Source organism: Zeugodacus cucurbitae, chromosome 5, assembly GCF_028554725.1.
Source record: "Zeugodacus cucurbitae isolate PBARC_wt_2022May chromosome 5, idZeuCucr1.2, whole genome shotgun sequence".
In the NCBI taxonomy this organism is placed as follows: Eukaryota; Metazoa; Arthropoda; class Insecta; order Diptera; family Tephritidae; genus Zeugodacus; species Zeugodacus cucurbitae.
The window spans coordinates 16,855,776-16,879,607 of record NC_071670.1 but is presented as its reverse complement, the minus strand read 5'-3'; the positions used below and the strand labels follow the sequence as shown (position 1 = coordinate 16,879,607).

Sequence of the window (23,832 nt, the reverse complement as noted above, 5' to 3'; positions counted from 1 at the left end):
TATAAAGCAAAAAAATGCTATCAGATTTGACCAGCGAATCCATATGCATATAGTGTGTGTGTGTTTCCAAAATAATACTGCAATTTGCCCCCAAAAGGCATTTACTAAAATATAATGCAGTACACAATTTCATACAAAATCTTGTTATTTGCATGCATATGTACGCACATATGTAGTTGTTGTATTGTTTACGAACTCATGTGCCAAGTAGTAGTAAATTATTTATGGTAACGTTTAGGCACAACTTCGTGCAATGTCATTCATTAGCAGTATAGCTTTACATATGAGTAGACGTACAAACTCTCTGTACAGATTTATAACATTTAACAAACAAGGTGATAATATGTACATACATACATATATGTATATTATTTTCGTAATATACATATCCATAGGCACACAAACTAATAAAAGGAGATCCTGTTTCAATCTTACAACTCATTTCACTACCCTTATACTTTTAACAAAATTTATTGTATAACTTGATTGCAGAAAGATTTGAAGAAAAAATGGCTTGCAACATTAACAGCAACAGTGTACATTCGGCAGCAATCACAGAAGTGCATATGGTGCCCATGAGTGTCATACATAGACCAATTCCTTCGGTGTTAGACGAAGAAAAGGTTCAATCCCTTATGAGTACTATAAAGGTATGATGGAATAGAATTATACATTAGTTATATATTTATATTAATTATATACATTCCTATGTTCTAATGAAATTAGAATGAAACAACAGAAGATGATGTACCACCAATAGATGTGCTGTGGATTAAAGGTACTGAGGGAGGTGATTATTTTTACAGCTTTGGTGGTTGTCATCGGTATGAAGCCTACAAGCGGTTGAAACGCGATACTATAAAGGCTAAATTGGTTCAATCAACATTGAAAGATTTATACCATTACATGGGTGCCAGCACTCCCAAGAATCTAAAGTGAATTTGGAATGAACTCCCATTCTTGAAATTGATATATATATTTTTTTGTAAATATTAATATTTCTTGTTGTAGTAATGCTGTTTTAAATTTGTAAATACTAATAATCAATTTGTTTTTTAAAGTGATAAATATCATCAGATTTTATTTGTATGTGAACATTCCTATAAGCAGTACCATTGTTATAGAACTGAATCAATTGTTGCTTTTTTAGGTTAAGGTTTTTAACACCATAAAAAAATAAATATCAATTACCATATAAACGGTGCTTTTTCGCGCAATATTCGTAAACCATACTTCTCCCATTCATTGGAATATATCCATAGCTCAGGCGCACTCTCCAAACAAGACATTATAGCCGCTCCCTTCCAAGCTATCATACCTGCATCCATCTCTCTACTGAATGCATTAACTTCAAATGCAGAGTATGACGTTGAAGTGGCCGCCAATTGGAGCATAACACGTTGTTCTAGCCATTTTGAGAAACCCGAAAATTTCGTGCTTCCTCCAACAAGCAATATACAACTATACATTTTGCGCTTAATCTCTTCCGTGGAGCAGCGTTCAATACTACGCACTATAGCCTGATCAATGGGCATAATTTGTCCGTTTACGATGTACAAAAGTTCATCTTTATCACTAGTTTTATTATTGGTGTCACGGTCTACCACATCGTCTACCACTAAATCTTCTTCGGTCACTTCACCTGTCACTGGTATCGATCCTTCAAGTAATTGATCTCGTACTCCATTTCGTCGTCCTGTTTCCCGTATATATTCCGCATCAAAGCAATCTTCCGGATCCGGTTGTTGGCTACTACGCAACTGGACTTTAGCTTGTTTTGTTTTACCAGTAATATTAAGTAGTTCTGTATGAAAAAGGCACAGTGGCGCCACAACACATTCGTCACCTATTTGAAGAGTGTATCGTAATCGTTTATTTCCTTTCTTTACCTATAAATTTAACACAGTTGAGATTAAGACAAATAATTTTTTAATTTTTCAATACCTCAAAACACCGCTCCTGCGCTCCACACACGTCTAATGTAAGATGACAAAAGCGTTCTTTCAAATGCATTATTAATGTTGCGTCTGCATAGCCCTTTTCAACATCACATTCTTTGTAAGGGAAGCTACACTTGCGTAGAAGGTTTAAAAATACTTGTGTTACATCACCACCACCATAAGAAAGTCGAACACGTGTTTCTGGATGACTAATACCATCCTCCACACAAGATATGGAACATTTTTGATCCCCAATATCTACAACACAGGCATAACTTAAACCAGCCCCAAAAGTGGCCGCAACATGATCTTGTAATAAAAAACAAGAACGAAATCTTAATCGTTGTAATAATAATGTTGTTAATTCTCGTAGCTGACTACGATTATAGATGTCCGATACAACCAACACAGCACTATAATGTGGTAATGCATCTGCCGCAATATTTAAATGATTTTTCAATGCATACAACCAAATCTTTTCCATGCTAGATATGATTGCTGCAGTAGAGCCACCCACACTTTTATGCAGATTTAATTCACCACGCCTCATTGGAAAATGAATGTCATAAGCACTAGCTTCTTTTTCGTTTAACTCTAAAATATCCTTGTCAAAGAGCATTTCAAGTTTCACAATATTTTCATTGTTATCATTGCAAATGTTGTCGTCTAGAATCGGAAGATCCTCTGGAACACTTCGCCTGTTGAAAGTTGCGATTTGTTGTGGTGGCGTGGCAACTCGCAGACGTTTGGCACTGCGTTCATAAGTTTCTTGAAGTGGTGCATACGATTGTATTGAATGCGAAACTTGAAGCCTTTGTTCTTCAAACTCGGCAAGAGTTTCTGCTGAACCTTGCACGTGTGGGAGTAACGCATCTTTATGTCCTTGAGCAGATGTAGATTCACGCTTTCGGTAGGCTACTGCATGTAAAAGTGTGATAGGATTAAGATCTGAGGCTCTTCCTATTCTGACATAAAGCGATCCAGGGTGTATTATAATAATCCGTTGTGCTTGCATTTAATTGCTTTTTGTTTATATATTAGCCGGAAAATTTTTACTTTTTGTTTACCTAGAATAGTGTTAATAACAACAAATAACATATGATTATAAATAATACACAACCAAACGGTAATCGGTTTTTTATAATTTGTTTAAAGTGAAATTAAATTTTTTGTAACCTTGTACAATAATAATTAAAAAATTATTTTAATTAAGAAAATTTTAGTTTTAAATTTGTTATAAAAACTGTTTATACCTTTTATTTTTACTAATGTTCAATTTTTGGAATCGCTTGTTGCTCATTAAAACTCGATAGTTTGTAAAAGAAAAATATATCGATGAGTCGAAACGATCGAACAACGGACACAAGCTTATCGTTTTCTAATAAGAATACAACTTTTGGCATTTGATTACTTATTTGTTTAGAAAAATGATTTGTCGTTTATGTTTAGTGGAAATAACTAATGGTATAAAACTATGGTCAGACAAAGGTGAAAGTGAAGTCGCAAAGGTTATAGTAAAGTATTTTTACATTGAGGTAAATCATGTTTTCTTTTTAATTGTCTTGTAAACTCCTAAAATATGCCTGTATATACAAATGTCATATTTTTATATTTACAAATAAATGATAACAACCAATTTAAGATTGAATGCCACGAAAAAATTTCTAACGAAATTTGTTGCGAGTGTTGGACGCATATTGACGATTTCCACAAGTTTTGGCTGAGTATAGATGAAAAACAGAAGACTTTGCAAAACCATTTAGAATGCAATGAAACGAAACATCTCATAGAAGATATTGATACAGAAGAATTTCCCTTAGCCCATATTAACTCCTCTATTGACTATAAAGAAATCGGGTTGAGAGAACCACAAATAGATTTGGCTATTGTACAGTCGGACATTTGTGACGATAAAGTTGAATTCGATGCTGCTGACTCAGATAACGATTGTGAAGCTAAATTTGAATTCAATGCTGTTGACGACGACGACGTATCATCCGATGAAGAATCGTCCACTACACTTAAGGCGCAATCTACTAATAGTGAGTTATTAACACTTGTATTTATAGTCATTTAATTTTGATATTTTTTGTATTAAGTTGTAAAAACGAGGAAGAAGAAAAGGGATCTTGAGGAAAGGCCAAAGCGCAAATACAGAAAAAAATCTTTAAAATCAAAAGACGATGTTGATGTGTCAAAGGATGTTGCAAATGAGGAAGAAGCCGCAAGTCGGCGTATGGCTAAATTAGCATTGATCGCAGAGATGGATGAGTACATTGCACAAAATTCGGAATTGAGTTGCTGTTTGTGCAAGCAACAACTTAAAGACTTCCTTCAGTTAAGAAAACATTTCCGGGAGCAACATAATTGCGAAGGTTATATGACTTGTTGCAACAGTCGCTTTTTAAAACGTTCTCTTTGGGTAGACCATTTAAAAATGCATCGGGATCCAGACTTTTTAAAGTAAAAATTCATATCTGTAATATTTTGTAAGAAATGTGAAATTTATTATCCGCATGTTTTTATAGATGCCACATTTGCAATAAGAAGTTGGCAAGCCGTAATACTTATCAAAATCACATGGATTCTAAACACCCTGATACGGAAGATTTACAATTCTTTTGCAAATTGTGTCCTAGAAAATTTGTTAAACAATATCTTTTGGATTATCATATGCGATCAAAACATACGACTACACGCGATTTCATATGTAAAATATGTAACAAAGGGTAATGTATACAAAGACAGAAACCTATATTAGTAATACAAAATTTGTTTTAATAATTTTGTCATCCACAATATATAGATTCGTTAGTGCTGGGGTTTTGAAGAAACATGAAAGGAATATTCATCTAAATGAATATGAATCTGTATGTGAGATATGTGGAAAATGCTTTAAAGCCGCTCACAATCTATTGCGTCACGTAGACTCTATTCATAGCGCAGAACCACGTACTCGAGCTCAATGCCATATATGCCAAAAGTGGCTCAAAAATGCATATACGCTTAAAAAGCATATCATTGCACATAGTGAAGAGCCTTTAGGTAAAGAATACCCTTGCACTAAATGCAATGCCATCAAATACTCTAGACATTCATTGGCGGCACATATACGTTACCATCATTCGGATCGAAGTTTTAAATGTCCTGTATGCAGCAAAGAGTTCAAACTACCAATCGCCTTAAGGGTAATTGAAATATAAGTACATGTCACAGCTTCTATAATATTGTTTTATTTAATTTTAGGAACATGAGGCTAGACATGCTGGAATACATCTCTACACATGCTCGATATGTGCAAAGAAGTTTAGGTCGATCCGAAATATGCGTAAACACATGGCCAATCATTCAGATGAAGCATTACACCAAAAATGTAATGAAAATGTGCAACAAAAACTTGAAGAAAAGTTACCACAACAGTCTATGCATGCGAATGATATACCTTCTGGGTATATAAATCTTTTACCAATCACTGAATCACAGTCTTGAACTGCAGCAATACACAGTATTAAAAAATTGTGATTAAAGATAAAAATTAGTAAGAAAAAATTGTTATTAATTACCTTCATTTTACCAACATTCCGTAAAGATACTTAGATAACTTTTCATAACCGTTAATATATTCCCTCATTTGGTAGTAGTTACAAAATGCATGAAATAGATAAAAGCTGGAATTTAGAAGAAGAAGAAGTTAACACGTAACGAATTATATACAATGTGATATTCAGTATTGAAATTTACCGTGAATTAAATTAAGTACTCAAAGAAGAGGAAGAAAGTAAATAATAAGAAAACTAAGCTGAATTAAACTAAATATTTTGATCTGACAAAAATGATTTGTCGTCTATGTTTGGAAGATTCAAATAATAATTTTGATATCGTATCCGACCATGGAGAAACGGAAATTGCTAAAATTATTGCTAAATACTTTCATATCGAGGTAAGACATAAACATGATTCCGTCTACTGTAGCATTAAAACTCTAAATCAATAACAGGTACAACGGGAAGATTTTGTTTCCAATAAGATCTGTGCAGAGTGTTGGGAATATACATCGGATTTCCACAAATTTTGGTTGAATATAGATGAAAAACAGAAAACATTACAAACACATATAGTATGTACGCAAATAAAACAAGACATTGATGATTTTCAATTGGAGGACTTCCTTAGTGCAGATTTAAAATCTCCAATTGACACAAAAAACAATGAATTACGTGAACCAGAGATAGATTTGGTTGTACATCCTATGTTATCTACAGATGGATTGGAATTTAATGCTGCTGAATTGAAGGATGATGATATATCAATGGATCGTAACTCTATGCCCTCTCCTATACCTTCATATACAGATGAAGGTAACTATGATTTCGATATCGGTAATTATCATAAATAATTTTACTTCAGTTTCAGAAGAAAGTGTAATGGAATTAAGGTCTACACAAAAAAGAAAATATACTAAAAGGGCTTCTAAACAGAAAAAAACTGACAAAGAAAGTACTGATAAAAATTTGCGTTCAAAGAAAAGTAAGGGAAAAAATAAATCAAAAGATATCGCTGACAAAATAAATTTAAAAAGTAAAGACAAAGTCGATAAAAAACCTGATACAAAATCTTTGATACGGGAATTGGACGACTTCATAGCCCAAAACACACAATTAACTTGTTGCATGTGTTCAGTACAACTGAAAGATTTTACTGATTTAAAGAAACATTTTAGGCAAGACCATCAGTGTGTAGGCTACATACCGTGCTGCAATAATCGGTATCGAAAACGGACATTATATGTGGATCATCTAAAACTTCATAAAGATCCAGATTTTTTCAAGTAAGTTCTGCTTGATTTATTAATAACCGACATTTACATTGTAATTAAATTCTTGTTTATATTAAAAAAATAGATGCAATCTATGTAATAAACAATTAGCAAGCAGAAATAACTACCAAAATCATATGGATAGCATACATCCAGACGCCGAAAGTTTACTATATCCCTGTAAATTATGCCCCAGAAAGTTTGCCAAGCAGTACATTTTAGATTATCACATAAAGTCTAGCCATACAACAGAGAAAAAATATATATGCAAAACGTGCAATAAGGGGTAATGAATGTTATTGCTGAATTTATAACTAAATACTTATATTATTATTTTTGAAGATTCATCAATTCTGCGGTATTAAAGCAACATGAAAAAGCAGTGCATTTAAATGAATATGACTCTGTTTGTGAAGTTTGTGGCAAGTGTCTTAAAACCGCACAAAACCTGTTATCTCATATGGAGGCCATACATAACACGGAACCTCGTCCCGAAGAACAATGTAAAATTTGTCTTAAGTGGTTGAAAAATGCACGTTGTGTTAAAAAACACATGATTATACATCGCGACGAAGCATCCGGCCAAGAGTTCAAGTGTCCACAGTGTGGAATGGATAAAAATACACGCCATGCACTTGCCGCCCATATACGTTACCATCACTCGGATAAAGTGTACGCGTGTACTATGTGCACTAGAGAATTTAAAAATCCACGGGCTTTAAAGGTAATGTGCTATATTAAAAAGATATTAATAACATACAAAATATTAATGTTTGCCTATGCCATTCATAGGAACATGAATCAACTCATACTGGAACCCATTTATACACCTGTTCATTTTGTCCAAAGACTTTTAGATCACATGGCAATATGCATAAACATAAGGTCAATAATCATTCAAATGAATGGGTTCGTAAACGGTCGCAACCAAGCGAGATTACCAAAAGCTTATTAAACCTTATACCGCCTGATGGAGAGCAAAGTTGAAGAGTCAATAAATTATAAAGATTTCTATGAAATAATTGGTTGAATTTTTTAATTAATTCGTGAAAACATAGTATTATTTTACTATTAAATTAAGAGTTTATTGAAAATTATTGCGTAGTTGTTAACTCGTACAATACAATTTTTTATTTAACATAGCCGGAATAAGTAAATTCACGCTATTTCTATATTGAATAGTCTCAAAAGAAGAAGAAGAACAATCTAAATGCAATTTTTTGACAACAAATGGTAAATAAAACATAACTAAAAAGAAAAATACTCATCGAATAGCAAAATGATTTGCCGACTGTGCTTAATTGAGTCGAATCAAATTTTAAAAATTTATAATGAAACAGGAAAAATGATAGATAATGACATACTGAAAATAGTGACTAAACATTTTCAAATTGAGGTATGATTGTTTTTCATATACTGCTGATATTTAACTCAGAATTACTCCACTCAATTTTAGATTCGCTACGATGATGCAGTGTCCAATATAATATGTCTAGTATGTTGGGATTATATATCACAGTTTCATAAATATTGGTTGAGTATTGAAGAGAAACAGAAAACACTAAATGACCAATTATATTGTACACAAATAAAATGTGACATCGACGATATGGAGCCCGACGATTTGGCTTGTCAAGAGCAGATTTCAACACCGGAAAAAGTGGAGAGTGGTTTGTGTGAACCTGAAATAGATATTGAAAATGCGGGTAAATTTGGAGTTGAAACCGAATTTGTTGCTACAAAAATGGAAGAAGAAGAAGATGACGTGACAGAAGATCGTGATGTTCTTGCTCCCATAACAGATTCAATTGGTAAGTATATAGAAAGTGATCAGATACAATATAAGTTTATTACACCTTTAAATGCATTACACTATATGAATGTTACACTATTTTAGACATTCTTTCAAGAGAAACTAACGTTGAACCTGAAGGTGTGCAATCCAATGTTAAACAGAAACGCAAATACACTAAAAGAAATAAAAAGTTGGAGAAGACCACTTTAGAAAAAGGAAAGAGTAAAAGAGGTCGACCTAGATTGAAAATAGGCAATACGAAAGCGAGTGCAAAAACTACCAAAGAAAAAACTTTAGAAAGTTCCAAAAATTATGCAGAAAAATTGAAAGCTATCCAAGAAGCTGACAAGTTCTTAGCAGAAAACACACAGTTAAATTGTTGTATTTGCATGGAAGAATTGAAAGATTTCAAGGAACTTAAAACTCATTTTCGACAAAAACATCAGTGCACGGGATATGTGATGTGTTGTGATCTTCGTTTTAATAAGCGTACTTTATATGTGGACCATATTCAATTTCATAAGAATCCCGACTTCTTCAAGTATTTGCATTTATCTTAAATATAATGTAACAGTTTTATTTTTGTTATGACTTTTGCAGATGCTCTATTTGTAATAAACAACTGATAAGCCGCAAAAATTATATAAACCATATGCATTCACTGCACCCAGCAGAAGAAAATCTACAATTTACGTGTAAACATTGTCCGAAAAAGTTTTCCAAACAATATATATTAGATAGTCACATAAAAATGCGTCATATGCCCAAAGACCATATATGTAAGCTATGCAACAAAGCGTAAGTTGTAATGAGTATGATTTTTTTATATTTCACTTATTTCAATTTTAATTTTAAAAATTTCAGATTTGCAAGTATCTGGATTTTGCAACAACATGAAAAAGCGGTGCATCGTAATGAATTTAAATCAGTGTGCGAAATATGTGGAAAACTTTTAAGGAATGCAGCAAATTTGCAATATCACATGGATAATATACACAGGACCGAACCACGTCCGGAAGTGGAATGTACACTTTGTCATAAATGGCTGAAAAGTGATCGTAGTTTGCGAAAGCATATGATATCACATCGAGATGAAGCATCTGGCGCAGTTTTTAAATGTCCGCAATGTGACGTTGAAAAAAAGTCAAGGCATTCGCTGTCATCACATATACGGTATCATCACTCTAATCGAATCTTCTCCTGCACAATGTGCACCAAAGAATTTAAAACTCCCATCGCTGTGAAGGTAGTAAAAATTAGTTGATATTTAGATCTATATTATACACAAATATTTCAAGGAACATGAAGCCACGCACACCGGTGTCGATTTGTATACTTGCCCCTTCTGCCCTAAGACATTCAGATCGCATGCTAATATGCATAAGCATAAATTGCACAGCCATTCGGATGAATGGGTACGCAAATACGCGCAGCCAAATGAATTCACTCAAAGTGTATTAAATCAAACGCGTAACACCGAGACATAACCAAGCTGGAGTTAACTTAACTCGTATACAAGCTCTGGTCGGGACATTGTTAAATTAAGTTATGCATTAAGTATAGTGATTCTTAAAATATATAAACGAAATTATGTACTAGATATGTGGAATATACATATATATCTGTTTATTAAATTGAATTCCTTATTTACGAATCAATTGAACTCGTTTTATTTTCAGTATAGAATGACATAATTTCAACTACAGTTGAATTTCCATAATTCGAACTTCAGTAACTCGGAATTCTTCAAAACTCGTACTCTAGAATTGGCAATAGAATTCAAATTTCATACAAATTACATTCCGTAACTCAGAAGTCTCTCTAACTCGAAGTTCTTACGAAGGTTAGACCGCATATAAAATTTTAAATTTTTTAACAGTGTGAGATCGACGACATGACAGTCCGGGAAATCCTTAACGACAGCGCTGATTATGTCAATGAAGAAGTGGCTTTCTACAAATTTTCGTAGTGAAAATTCAAATAAAAAATTGTATTTTATATTTATAAATAACTATTTTTTAGCTAATTGTTTATTTATACAATGTTACTTAATTATACATTTCATTAATTTCATTTGTAATTTTTACTATTTATTTAATTAATAATTGATACAAATTTTTAATATAAAATTTTTATGAAACTTAAAGACGATGAAATGTTGAAACTATTTGTGATCGAAATTCTCTGCTATATTCGTAACACACCGGAATCCCTGTAGGCAAAACGTATAAGAATATCAACCTTCACAAAGTACTAATAACGAAGGAGACAATACTCGCTAATAACTGTTAGCGCAAGAAAAATGAGAGCGGCTGAAAGAGAATATCAAATATTCGCCAGCTATCCACAACCGGGACTCTTCATCATAACAAATGATTCTTGATATTTTCATTAAAAGCAGAAACATAATAAGCCTTTCAGAAAAAAATAGTTTTCATTACAGAACAATATAATGTTTACCTGTACTAATTTTAATAATTCAGTTTACAAAAAAAATATTCAAAATATTTGATTATCTGATTTTATTGCACTTTTCTCATTAAAAAGAACTATGGACAGCTTTACAATGTTTAAAAAATAAGGTCAATGACAAATCTCGTTGAATGGTGGAAACCTTTAAGCGCAAATATACACCTTCAGTGCATGTCAACAATATTTAGAAAAATATGCGCTTACTTTCCACATATTAAAAATAATACTACTTACAATATTATACTACTTAAAATATGCATGTATTATTTAATACTAAAAGAATTAAATATGTTTATAGTCATCATTATAAATTTATAGACATACATGTTGTGGAAGTAATGCGATTTACAAACTTTATCACTTGGTTTAGATATGCTTTTTTCGTATAGTAAGGCATGGACGTCAATTGAATTTAGTTTCTACCAAAGTATTTTTTGCTAAAAACATATTAAAAACTATTAAGTCATATATTTTATTTTATTAATGTTAAACTTCCATGCCATCATCAGAACGTTTTCCCTCTTTATTCAGTTTTATTTCGGATACGAGGTTTGTTTTTTCAGTGCGCGTATGCCACACCAACACATCGCGGCAATGATTTGCTAAAGGTTGTAATTGCTCTCTTGTTGTTATATGTCTTAATATTTCACTTTCTTGGTAGCCACGCTCCACTTCGTAAGCAAATTGAGCTTGTGGATATTTAAATAATAAATCAGTGCTGATGGCGAATGCGGCCATATCAATAGGAAATGGTCTCTCCGGTCGCCATGCTGCATTAAAAGCAATTACTTGGGTATTGTCGGCATTAAGTATAGGTTTTTCCACCATAAGCCCACCCACTAAACCGACTGGCCATATGCCCACGCGTCCCGGTTCGATTTTAGTCATTTCCACAAACAACTCAACACTGTAAGAGTTGTCGTCATCCATAAAAAATATCACACTATGCGCCGCCGGATCCACATTTGTTCGTATCCAACTTAGTGCTAAGTTTCGTTGTTCCACTCCACGCGGCTTCAGCCAATTTGGATCTTTATTCTTCAATTTATAATTGGCTGGTGTTTTAATGTTGAGTTGGGTGGAACGTTCCGTTAAACCTGCCCGTGTCAACAGGTTGCGCACTAATGCTGTCGTTGTAATGGAATCTTCAATTAAAATCCAATGCAAATTAGGCATAAGCATGAATATATGAGACAATCTGCGTAAATAAAACAACAAAGATATCATAAGCAAATATTTGTGTTTACTAAGCAACGTACATATTTACCTGGTTAGTTCGGCTTTTTGTGAAGGGCGACTGTATGTTGGCGTTATTGCATAAATTTTCGTTAAAGAGCTCTCCGATTGTTTTGCATAAATAGCCTGCAAAAATTCGGGCCCCTGGCAAGTGCGCTTCCCATTCCGATGCACTAAAAGCAAGACTACTAAGAATACAATAATAAGTATGAGCACTTGTCGCGGACGGATACGCATTTCAGACATGGCGAAACAATTTTAAATAGTGTACAACTATATTCTTAATGATGTAAAAGAATGTGGATTCGAAATATGATATGTCTTAAAAAGTGTGCATAAATATAAACAAATTAAATTTATTAAATCTCGCAATACACTACATTCTAATTGGGAATACTTTGATTAATTAAAGAGCGCAAAACCAAATGTAGGGTTCGCTGTCATTTCGCGTGTCATTCACAATTGCATATTTGTTTATATGATGTTTATCATTTATTGTGATTTGTTATTCCTCTGCAATGAGTATCGCTAGTTAGCTTCGCTTATTATTAACTAGAGATTTACTGTTAATGTTTGATTTCATAAGGCTTTGATTTTCTTAGGGCTGTGTTGACAAAACTACCCAAAAATCCTCTGTACGAAGATAGTTCATGGATCGCTCATGTACTCTTAGAAATAAGGCTAAAGAATTGCATCGTGTGTATATGTTAATAATTATGTATATCAATGTATTATATTGCTGACGCATGACTGCGAATGCATTACTGTGAATTGTCAAACAACAGGAAACAGTTAGAAAAGCCAGTTACATTTTAAACTACGGATGTCTGATTAATTTGTATTAATTGTTATTATTTTTTAGCAGGATCGAAGTATGTATAAAAACATGTTTATCACCCTACTAGATGATATATCCAAGATCTATTGTTAAATGTATGTATATACAAATTTAATCTTTTGCTCTTTTGCAAGAATGCATGGAAAGTTATTTGTGAGCTTAATAATCATGCTGATTTGTTGGTATAGGACCAAATAATGACAGTATTATTTAACTATTGTGTAGACGGGGATTCAACTTGAAAAGTAGGCAACAGTAGTAGTAAAGGGTCTTTCAAAAGGGACGCTACAAAACTAGGACGATAGGGACTGCAAACGATGCCATATCAACAATTGAGTGTCTAGTGCAAAAATTTTAATCTACAGGCAAAGTACAAAAAGTTCCCGTGTCAGTGAGACAAAGAAGTGCCCGTAGTGTCGATAGTATTGCTGCCGCTAGCGCATCAATTAAGGAAGACCCAAATCAGTCTCTCACACGTCGTTATCAAGCGTTGGGCATCTCTGTGACGTAATTGTGGCGAATTTTGCGAAAAGATCTTGGACTACATCCAAGATCAAATTGACGCAAGAACTGGAGCTGCTTGGCCACCAGAATCGTCGAATGTTCGTGAATTAGGCTGAGCAACAACTTGAAAATGATCCGGATTTTCATCGAAAAATCATCTTCAGTGATGAGGCTCATTTTTGGCTGAATGGCTTCGTAATCAGCAAAAGATGCGTTATTCGTCAGGCAGCAATCCACATCCATTTTCTGGAATGATACTAACGATCCAATAGTACAATGAGTTAAAGAGAAGCGCAACATGAGGCACCTTGGGTAATTAAGATAATTTTATTGACCTCACGGATGTTTGTAAACGTATTAAGAGGAGGTCGTTGAACACCTAACAATCCAAAAAGTAGTTCAATCGAAAATTGGCTACTGAATACATGGAATGTAAACAATAAGCGAGAACAAAAATAGAAAATGTGTGAAGTTCAATATTTGAGTGCAAGTGTTTAAACAGGTTTTCTGGACTTTGTAAACAAAGCAAGATAAACTGACCGACTGACTGGGCGCATAGTTGAATAACAAACTTTGCTAGCTAGCCAGGCGAGAAGACAAGATCTGCAGCTGTTACATATTTGTGTAGTAAACAAATGAATTTTAGCCGGTCTCAAACGATTTTGGCACAATGCTCTTCGTTGTGTGCGCCCTCCCGCTCACGCGCTGCACAGCTGATCGTTAAAAAGTAAACATATTGTTAACAGTTAAAACCGCTGTTAGCCACTGTTAGCGATTAACCTATGTAACTTAACAGCGCTAACTGGTTTAGCAGTGTTGCTTGTTAACATTAAATGCTAATTGAAATTAGCATGCGTACGCTTACTACACGCGCGTCAGATTCATTGATGAACTTATAAATTAAGACGCTTCGTGATGCTGACCCCCATAAGTTGATATGCGCCCGACGAGCGTGTTTACGTAAATTTTAATATTTTCGAATTAAAAAATAATAATTGGGTTTGTAAAATTCAATGGAATTCATACGATTAGCGCTTGCTTTTATTGCACTCTGTTTGAACTCAACGACTGCCAATACGCTTTTGGATAACGTTTTCGAATTGGGACTCGCGAATGTAGTTGAACAATTCATTACGCCAAGAAAGTTGTGCTCTGCGTTACCATAACTACTTTATTAAATAGTACCCTTTCACTTAACAGCACCCCAACACAATGCCGCCTACGACTTCATCATAGTGGGTGGTGGTGCGGCTGGCTGTACGCTCGCCAATCGGCTGTCGGAGAATCCGAACTGGTCCGTAGTTTTGCTCGAGGCAGGCGGCGTCGAGAACATCGTATTCCGTTTGCGGCTGGCTTTCTGCAAGGCACACACTCGAATTGGGGTTACAAGTCGGTACCACAGAAACGCGCTTGCTTCGGCATGAATAATAACGAGTGCGCCTTGCCGCGTGGCAAGATGTTGGGCGGAACCAGCTCCATCAATTATATGATCTATAATCGTGGTAATAGACGCGATTACGACAGCTGGGCGGCTGCAGGCAGTAAAGGTTGGTCGTATGATGAGGTGTTGCCGTATTTTCTCAAATCCGAGAATGCACATTTGGCAGGCCTGGAATGGTCGCTCTACCACAATCATTCGGGTCCTTTGAACGTTGAAGATATCGGTTTTCGTACACAATTTGCGCATGCATTTGTACGCGGTGCACAACAAGCGGGGCATCCGCACACCGATTACAATGGCGAATCACAGGTGGGAGTGTCCTCCATGAGTTACCATTGCATCCCGAGAAAAATACGGATTGGTGCGGTTTATGGACCGTCACTTGGCTGTACTTCTTCCGTTATGATCAAGACCAGCACGTTACTGTGAATGGAAATCGCTACCGCACAATGATCACCGAATATGTTTGGCCCGGATTGGATGATATGGACTTGGAAAATTGTGGTGTTATCAGGACGGCGCCACAAACCACACAGCAAATGTCAAAATCGATTTGTTGAAAACCAAGTTTGGTGAACATGTTATCTCACGAAAAGGCTCAGTCAATTGACCGCATCGGTTGTGCGATTTGACGCCGATAGACTATTTCCTCTGGGGCTACGTCAAATCTATGGTCTATGACAACAAGCCAGCGACGATTGATAAACTTCGTACGAATATCGAACGTGAAATTGCAGCAGTATCGGCCAATTTATGCTTGAAAACAGTCGAAAATTGTGTTCAGCGTCTGGACTTCTGCAAGCGTGTCCGTGGTAGCGAAGCAAATCGAATGTACCGCTCTCATTGAAAAACCCTTTATAACCTCTTAATAGGTGATATATCGTAAGTGTTATTGTCTGTAAATGTATGAACTTGTTAACTGAACTTGAAGCTAATGAATTATAACTCAAAAGTTTGAATTCAATCAAATTGGCGACTCTTTTACAAGAATACATGGTAAGTTAATTTTTGTCTTTATAGCCGATGGTTCGATGATGTTGGACCAATAATGATAACACTATTTTACTATTGAATAAATGGAGATTCAGCGTGAAAAGTCAGCAACATTATTCTAAATATGTGATTGTGTAAGTCTGCTGATTTCATGAAAAAGTAACAGTAATAAACTTTGATACGCTCACCTTTTCAATGATTTTTAGTACGAATTTTAGCTTTACTTCAACAACGAGCAACAAAAAAATCTTCAACAGTCCCTCAAATAAAAATACGTGTTTCTGTTTTAAATTTTAGTCTTTCATTTATTTATTTATGCCGTACTGTTTTTTTTTTCAAGTCGAAATTATTAATGATCTAATCATTATGATGCATGTATGTATGTAAATATTTTATGATTAGTATAAAAGATTACATACAACAACAATAGTTTCGCAATTACAAATACATAAATGTTACATAAGAACATTTTGAATTTTTATTTAATTTTTTGTTCGGAATTTTGGCAGTTGCGGAAATTCTTTGTGTTAGATTTTAATTAATCAGCTATACATATACATAAATAGTATTTATACAACTTATGTTTACGGCAAAAATATTATTTTTAAATTTTCAAAATACCTTTTTTTATACAAATTCAACTTAGAAAAACGTATGTATGTAAACACGTTATTTATATTGAATGCTTTTGTTTTAATTAGAAAATTTGTTTGCATGTACTTTTCATATTTTTGCCGTTCATTATATTAATTTATATGTAAATATGTTTATTTATTTATTCATTTATAATTGGGAATATTATTTTTTAATAATTTTCTGCTTATTTGTATTTTTTGTTTGTAAAAAGCTCTGTAAAAGGCGCTTGAGTATAGAGTAAGGTGCAAATTAGTGTTGAATTATCGAATGCAATTAAAAGAAAAATCAAAAAAATATTATTTTGTAAGAAATGCATACGCTTTTATTTATTTTTAGTTTCAATTTGCATTATATACTTATTTTTATTTACTCCCATTGTATAATATAATAGAAAAAATTCTTACAACTACTAAATACATTTACTTTTGTTGTAAACTCATTATTTTATTAATACATTTTTGATTTAAACTAAGCCATTAAAACTATACAAATACAATTATAGTTTCTAATATGCTAAATTACTTATTAATTTACATGTCAAGTATTTACGAATGTAAACAAATTATTTTTTTTTTGTTTTAAATATATTTTATGCGCTGTAGCAAGTATATATTTAGTAGGTATATAAATAAAATCATGAAATTGAATTGAAAATAACTTTTTGACAACATTGCGCTTTATTGAAATTTCTCTAAATTGGTTTTTAATTGAAATTATATAAAAATTATTATTTTTTGTTTATAATTATTACACAAAAATACCCTTTTACCAACAGGTTTGCTAAATTTCATTTATGTTTAGTTTTTAATTTATTTTTAAACACCAAAAATTGTAGTTTTTGACAATGCTTGAGCATATTTCTTAACTGGTTTAAGCTACGTTCACACTTTAATATTTTAGCAATTTCATTTGCAAGTTTCCATATCTTTGGCGAAAATTTCTGAGCAATGTATCTTTGTTTAATGTTACATTCTTATATTAAATATATTATATATAATTTTCTCTCTTTTCTATACACATAAGCCACATTTGACATACAATTGTTATCTATGCGTTATTATAATCATTATAATTAATAACGCATCATATATTTAACGACTAAATGAGTTTTTATTTAATAAATTATGGAATCTGTGCTCTCGTTAAAAGTGTGTTAAAAATAATAATTTTATTTTGTTTAGCTACACATTAAGTATTTTATTTCTTATTTGAAAAAACAAAAAAAAATCAGAAAACATATTTAATGGTTTGTTATGAAGTTTTCAATTTTGTTCATTCACGATGATTTTATTTTTATTATACAAATTATAAATAATTATAAAATAATGAAATATAATTTATAATATGTTAATGTGTTCTGAGTTGGAACATATAGTTTTAAGCAAAGCTGATTATGTTTTATTAAAGTGTTTATCAAATAATATTCCGCATTACGTTTCCAATTAATTTGCTGATACTGTTTATAAGATGTTATTTTAATAATTTTTTGTTTACCATTTTGCTTTAATTTGGTAGATAAGTTTGAAAAGCAAAATAAATAAATTTTAATAGCTTTCTTCTGATAAATAAATATTATATTATTCAAATATTATTTTTTTCTGTAAATAATTTTATAATTTAAATATGCTCGAATTATATTATAATTTCCACAAAGTATGCAGTTTTTAATTAAATAAATTTTTCGTTCTCACACAGCTTTTAATAGTCTTACGGTGTTTACATTTAAGTACATTTTCTTGCAATAAAACGATACAAATTAATGTTTCTGAACGTAAAGCTTATTAAATAAATATAAAAAACTACATTTAGATAGAATTAAAATATTATTTTTAAATTGTTTAACTTATCTTAAGTCCTAGTCTAAATCTTAGTGCCATTTGCATATTTTTCTCATATATAAGCACTTAATAACAGCAAATTAAGCATAACTAGTATTAATTATCAATATTTATTAATACATTTCAATTATAATGTATTTATATTAATGCTAAATGAATGTTATATTTATTATTTTAAGGCAGAAATGAATGGATTTATCTGTTATGCAGGTCAAGTAAATGATGCACTTAAAATATTATGAATGTAGCAGTTTACTAGAGAGCTTTTGGGCTTATATACGGTTATGATGTGTTTGGAAAATAGCTTAAATTATATAGAAAATAATTTAAAAAAATATTATTTTTAAGGAAATATGGTTTTATGGAAATTTTTCTTTTCTTTTGCATTTGGAATCGACTTTACTACTTTCATGTAATTCACTGTATAATACGTATGGTTTTAAGCTTATGTTGTTTAGCAAATAAATGCATATTTCTTGCAATTATATTTAGCGGAAACATAAAAAAGCTGTAATATTTTTTCTCTGTTTATAAAATTAAGCATATTTTTTTACAACTGCGCTATAATTACGTTTGTGTGTAGTTAATGTATTTTTGGTTGTCATATCTATTTGTTCGTATCCATTCAAGTAGTAATGTATTAATTTGTTCGCCACCAGTGCTACAGCGTCGCTTTGCATTGTCACTTAACACGTACACTTGAAGAAATTTTGTTGTTCAACATATTCGTCCTTGTTTTATATAAGTATTTTAACGCTTGTATTTGAACGTTTGCAATAATTTGTCCGTTTTGTGTGATTTCGTTTAGTCTTTAGAATACTTTCATGTTCATTCACACAGCTGAATTTTTGCCAAGTATTTCGCCACTGCGCGAATGCACGAACTGTCCATCGAATTCGACGGTGGAATTTTGTTTCACACTGCCGGTTGGTGTCTGCAAAGGCTGTTTTTCGTCTCTGTTAAATGAAGAGAGTTGAATGGAATTAGTTTGAGGAATTCTAAATATTTTTATTTTTTATTAAAAATATGAAATTGCTGGTGTATTGTTAGTAAAGCGAAAAAAAGTACATTAAACATAAATAAAAAAAAAACAAAAGAATTAAACTTTTCTTTAATTAGTTTAATAGTTCAATTACATGCTTTTAAAAATAACATTTAACGACCGATAATAAAAATTTCATAATACGCCAAAAATGTTTATTTTTATTTGCAAATGTTTTAAAAACTATTTTAAATAGCAAAAGATAAAATTATATTTTTTTTATAAAATATTAGTAACTAAGAGATTAACCACATTCCTTCTATTGTCAATTATCAATTGTTAATCATAATTTCATGCCAATTTTAAAAATCTTTTATTATAAGAAACCAATTTTCTATTTTTTATAAATTTCGGCATAGAATTTTTATACTCTCGCAACCTGTTGCACAGAGTATCATAGTTTTGTTCACATAACGGTTGTTTGTGTCACCAAGAAATATAAGAGTTAGATATGGGGTTATATATACATAAATGATCAGGATGACGAGTAGATTTGAAATCCGGATGTCTGTCCGTCCGTCTGTCCGTCTGTCCGTGCAAGCGATAACTTGAGTAAAAATTAAGATATCTTAATGAAACTTGGAACACATGTTCCTTGGCACCCTGAGGAGGTTGCTTTCGAAAATGGGCAAAATCGGTCCACTGCCACGCCCACAAAATGGAGGAAACCGAAAACCTATACAGTGTCATAACTAAGCCATAAATAAAGTTATGAAAATGAAATTTGGAACATAGGATCCCATTAGGGAGGGGCACATTTGGATGTAATTTTTTGGAAAAGTGGGCGTGACCCCGCCCCAAATAGGTTTTTTGTATATAACTCGCAAACCAATAAAGCTATATAAGCCAAACTTTCTGCAGTCGTTTCTTTTAGCCATTTCCTTATACAGTCCAAAAATGAAAGAAATCGGATAATAACCACGCCCACCTCCCATACAAAGGTTAGGTTGAAAATTACTAAAAGTGGGTTAACTCCCAAACGAAAAACGTCAGAAACACCAAATTTTACATAAGAAAAGGCAGAAGAAAGCTGCACTGAGATTTTTTTACAAAATGGAAAATGGGCGTGGCGTCGCCCACTTATGGGTCAAAAACCATATCTCAAGAACTATTCGACCGATTTCAATGAAATTCGGTACATAACACTTTCTTGACACCCTGATGACACGGGTGGAATATGGGCGAAATCGGTTCACAACTACGTCTACTTCCCATATAACCCAATTTTGAATTCCATCTGATTCGTTCACTTTATAATGTATTCATAAGGAACCAATGAAGCTAGCGGAATAAAACTTTACACAAATACTGTATTTGAGCTGTGACATCACTTGTGGAAAAATTGTCAAAATCGAACCATGACTTTTCAAGGCCCCTGATATCAAACATGAAGAACTCAGTGCCTAAGGTTAATTTTTCACCGAAAATATAGGTAAATCCCTCAGATATTTTAATGTAATTCATTCCCTCTGAATTTTTTTCTTATAACAGTTTCTCTCTGTACCTGATATGGTAAAAATTGGGTCATAACTTCCCCCAGATCCCATATACCTAATTATTAGTAATATTACATTAAGTGAGCGTATAGTCTTCGAAACGTTGTATCTTGGTGGTGAAAACGAGTGAAATCGGTTTAGGAATTACCTCAGTCCCCATATACTATTTATGATGATTTTCGTTATTCTATTGAACTTTATGCCGAATATATGGGTCGAATTGTGTTGTCTTTATAAAATTACATCAATAAATTGCGAGAGTATAAAATGTTCGGTTACACCCGAACTTAGCCCTTCCTTACTTGTTTATACTCCGCACGTCCGTCTGTGCTACGGATAACTTGAGTAAAACTTAAGGTATCTTGATATTGAAAGCAGCTAGACGTGTTTTCATTTGCTAATGAAAACCACTAGAATTCCTAAATTTTATAATAATTATATATAATTATTAATTATATAATTATTATAATTATAATTACTAATATTGTATATATTATGGATCAAAAACCATGCCTTAGGAACAGCTCGACCACTTTCAACGAATATTTGTTTAATACTCTAATGCTATAGTTTGAAAGCGTTTCGCAACCATGCCTACTTTCCTTACATCACAATTTTGATGTCCACCAGATTTGTTCACTTTAAATATATGAGGATATCGGAACAAAACTTTGCACAAATATCGTACTGCATTCCTAGTGTGACATCGTCCATTTAAAAATAAATCGGACTACTGTGATCCACGCTTAAGTGACATTATTTTGCGGCATCGTTATTTTTTCTCTCCATTTACATATAAAATTCCTCGCTTTCGAGCCTCCGCTTAAATGCCTGTAATATTTAAGCCACAAATATAAAATTGTTTGCAATTTTCCTCTTTTAAGTGCCTTTTAATATTTTTGACATTGAATGCTCTCAGTATTGTCAAAAGGAAAACATATATGTACATACATATGTAGTTTCGTAATGTTTTTCTCCATATCTTTTGTTATTAATACGTATTTTTGTTATTAATAAGAAATAAATGTGATTTTCATTCTAAAAGAAAAAATATTAGATCGAAGCATTTGAAAAAAATTAAAAAAAGTTTTTTAGTAAGGTAAGCGGGGATTACTGTACAACTTTTAAAGGCCCCAGATATCGAACATGAAGACCTAAGTGCTTGTGGCTAATTTTTTGCCGAAAATATCGGTAAATCTCTTAGATCTTCAAAGGGAGAAATTCAAAGGGGACTTTATACCGAATATATGGGTAAACTGAGTGTTATAACTACAGAAAAAGTTGGAGTATTCATTTGAAAATTAGCAACATGACCACTATATTTGAAAGCATTCTGGCGTCTAAAATGTGTCACGGATTTAAGTCTCTCTGGATTAACAGAAGGTTATTTATGGCATTTTCTTAAAGAGGCGTAAAGGATTCCTATTTTTTTGTGAAGGATAAAGAATTTAATTTAAAATTAATAAATTGCAGAAAAAATATTACGACCACCAAATAACCGAATATGTCGTCCTTTGACTGGATATAAATCTGGGTCCATTCGGATACGTAGATCCGACACTTGTGGGAATGGAATTTATAGCTATTAGATTGGTGCACTTAGGGCACTTTACTGGATAAAGGTTTGTTCACAATTGATTTTTGTTTTCCAAAAGGATTTAGAAATTTTTCTTCAATTATGTGTATTTTTTACTTAAATGAGGTTTAATTTATTGCTTAATTTGTAACTAATTTAGGTAAGTGTATAATTTTTTACCGATATGTAACCTAAAAAAATTAAAAAAAAAACTTAAGAAAAATAATCTATGTTTAATGGCCCTTTTGTTTGAAATCTCCCCATTAAACTTTGGTTGCGAGACGATTAGAGCAAAGAACAATAGCGCAGCCTAAACGAAGCCTAAATTGAAGTGTGGGCCAGGGCGTATGAGTGATTTAACAATTAATGTAAGTTTATTCACATGTAGTTTATTATTACACAAATTACATTCAATAATTATGATATAATATATTTGAATGAAAATAATTCCATTAACTACGTACACATATACATAATATAGCTCATGCATATAAAACACATATGAAATATAAACAAATACACAGCTAACAAACATGCGCAGCAACATTACAGGTTAGTTAAATGATTACAGGTTTAAAATGATTTTCAATAATAATTGCAAATATTAAATGTTTACTTTAGTGATACGTACAATGGCGATGTCATTGGTGATCCACCGAGTTTAACTGGTGGCGGTAATGGTAGCGGTGATGGTGGAGGCTCCTTAACCAACTGCCCACTGTAATTAAGTAGCGGGAAATGCCAACCGTAAAGACTGCTTGGTTAAATGTTTCACGAATTTGTTGTTGTTTTTTTTTTTTTTTTTGATTTGGGTGAATATGTTAGAATATGGAGCAAGGAAGCATGAGAGAGAGTGAGAGGAAGAGAGGGTGGTATGAGGTTGTATATGATGTTGATGGATAAAAGGATGGAGGTAGTGGTGAGGGGATTACACACAAATAGCAAATACAAATGTTGTTGTTGTACAAATATTAATAGATATGTTTGGAAACTGATTATGAGAAGATATTAAGTTGCTGAATGCTCTATTGCCTGCTATTTAGCAACGTTAGATGTACATATATTTACTATTTAGTTCAATTAAAAGCACACTGATGTCGCTTACATACGCACCACATAATAGAGGTATTAAAACATATGCACGTACACAAAGACATAAAGACATGCATATATACATACACATAAATAAATGATGGATAATGGGATTAA

The 23,832-nt window shown here is 32.6% G+C and overlaps 8 protein-coding genes across 14 annotated transcripts in view; 5 read left to right on the top strand and 3 right to left on the bottom strand.

Moving 5' to 3' along the window:
* The first annotated feature begins 176 nt into the window (after positions 1-176).
* On the top strand, positions 177-1,068 carry LOC105217858 (putative sulfiredoxin). 2 transcript variants are annotated; one of them, XM_011193085.3, is made up of 3 exons: positions 177-335; positions 493-650; positions 727-1,068. In XM_011193085.3, exons 1-3 carry the CDS (start codon positions 254-256, stop codon positions 937-939), a joined length of 453 nt encoding a protein of 150 aa, XP_011191387.1. In that variant the 5' UTR covers positions 177-253; the 3' UTR covers positions 940-1,068. The 2 variants fall into 2 exon arrangements, with proteins under 2 accessions (XP_011191387.1, XP_054086775.1); XM_054230800.1 differs by having other exon boundaries at positions 210-335; positions 497-650.
* On the bottom strand, positions 947-5,638 carry Arp8 (actin-related protein 8). Of its 2 annotated transcripts, none has more exons than XM_054230799.1 (3): positions 5,504-5,638; positions 1,945-3,007; positions 947-1,889 (listed from the first exon to the last, which is right to left on the bottom strand). In XM_054230799.1, exons 2-3 carry the CDS (start codon positions 2,953-2,955, stop codon positions 1,188-1,190), a joined length of 1,713 nt encoding a protein of 570 aa, XP_054086774.1. In that variant the 5' UTR covers positions 2,956-3,007; positions 5,504-5,638; the 3' UTR covers positions 947-1,187. The 2 variants fall into 2 exon arrangements, with proteins under 2 accessions (XP_054086774.1, XP_011191386.1); XM_011193084.3 differs by lacking the exon at positions 5,504-5,638 and adding an exon at positions 3,194-3,321.
* Positions 3,289-5,489, top strand: LOC105217856 (transcription factor grauzone-like). The gene is made up of 6 exons (XM_011193083.3): positions 3,289-3,475; positions 3,583-3,982; positions 4,040-4,403; positions 4,469-4,669; positions 4,747-5,128; positions 5,187-5,489. Exons 1-6 carry the CDS (start codon positions 3,368-3,370, stop codon positions 5,427-5,429), a joined length of 1,698 nt encoding a protein of 565 aa, XP_011191385.2. The 5' UTR covers positions 3,289-3,367; the 3' UTR covers positions 5,430-5,489.
* LOC105217854 (transcription factor grauzone) lies at positions 5,586-7,763 on the top strand. Of its 2 annotated transcripts, none has more exons than XM_011193082.3 (6): positions 5,586-5,880; positions 5,938-6,298; positions 6,354-6,768; positions 6,842-7,042; positions 7,099-7,480; positions 7,549-7,763. In XM_011193082.3, the coding sequence occupies exons 1-6, from the start codon at positions 5,773-5,775 to the stop codon at positions 7,741-7,743; spliced, it is 1,662 nt and encodes a 553-aa protein (XP_011191384.1). In that variant the 5' UTR covers positions 5,586-5,772; the 3' UTR covers positions 7,744-7,763. The 2 variants fall into 2 exon arrangements, with proteins under 2 accessions (XP_011191384.1, XP_011191383.1); XM_011193081.3 differs by having other exon boundaries at positions 6,348-6,768.
* A 253-nt stretch (positions 7,764-8,016) lies between these two features.
* On the top strand, positions 8,017-10,209 carry LOC105217860 (transcription factor grauzone). Its single transcript, XM_011193088.3, has 6 exons — positions 8,017-8,152; positions 8,213-8,567; positions 8,654-9,092; positions 9,152-9,349; positions 9,416-9,797; positions 9,850-10,209. Exons 1-6 carry the CDS (start codon positions 8,036-8,038, stop codon positions 10,036-10,038), a joined length of 1,680 nt encoding a protein of 559 aa, XP_011191390.1. The 5' UTR covers positions 8,017-8,035; the 3' UTR covers positions 10,039-10,209.
* Positions 10,210-11,058: 849 nt separating this feature from the next.
* LOC105217861 (galactosylgalactosylxylosylprotein 3-beta-glucuronosyltransferase I) lies at positions 11,059-12,680 on the bottom strand. Its single transcript, XM_011193089.3, has 2 exons — positions 12,291-12,680; positions 11,059-12,221 (listed from the first exon to the last, which is right to left on the bottom strand). Exons 1-2 carry the CDS (start codon positions 12,503-12,505, stop codon positions 11,510-11,512), a joined length of 927 nt encoding a protein of 308 aa, XP_011191391.2. The 5' UTR covers positions 12,506-12,680; the 3' UTR covers positions 11,059-11,509.
* Positions 12,681-14,729: 2,049 nt separating this feature from the next.
* On the top strand, positions 14,730-16,453 carry LOC105217874 (oxygen-dependent choline dehydrogenase-like). Its single transcript, XM_054232199.1, has one exon. It carries the CDS (start codon positions 15,022-15,024, stop codon positions 15,469-15,471), a length of 450 nt encoding a protein of 149 aa, XP_054088174.1. The 5' UTR covers positions 14,730-15,021; the 3' UTR covers positions 15,472-16,453.
* An 830-nt stretch (positions 16,454-17,283) lies between these two features.
* LOC105217862 (fasciclin-2) overlaps positions 17,284-23,832 on the bottom strand; it is a 192,317-nt gene continuing 185,768 nt past the window's right edge. Inside the window, exons 10-11 of one of the 4 annotated variants that reach the window (XM_011193090.3) lie at positions 23,255-23,341; positions 17,284-19,465 (exon numbers count right to left, since the gene is read on the bottom strand). In XM_011193090.3, coding sequence (XP_011191392.1) covers positions 19,342-19,465; positions 23,255-23,341 — 211 coding nt within the window. In that variant the 3' untranslated portion in view covers positions 17,284-19,341. The remainder of the gene's footprint in view (positions 19,466-23,254; positions 23,342-23,832) is intronic. The other 3 variants (XM_011193094.3, XM_011193095.3, XM_011193096.3) reach the window with 3 other exon arrangements.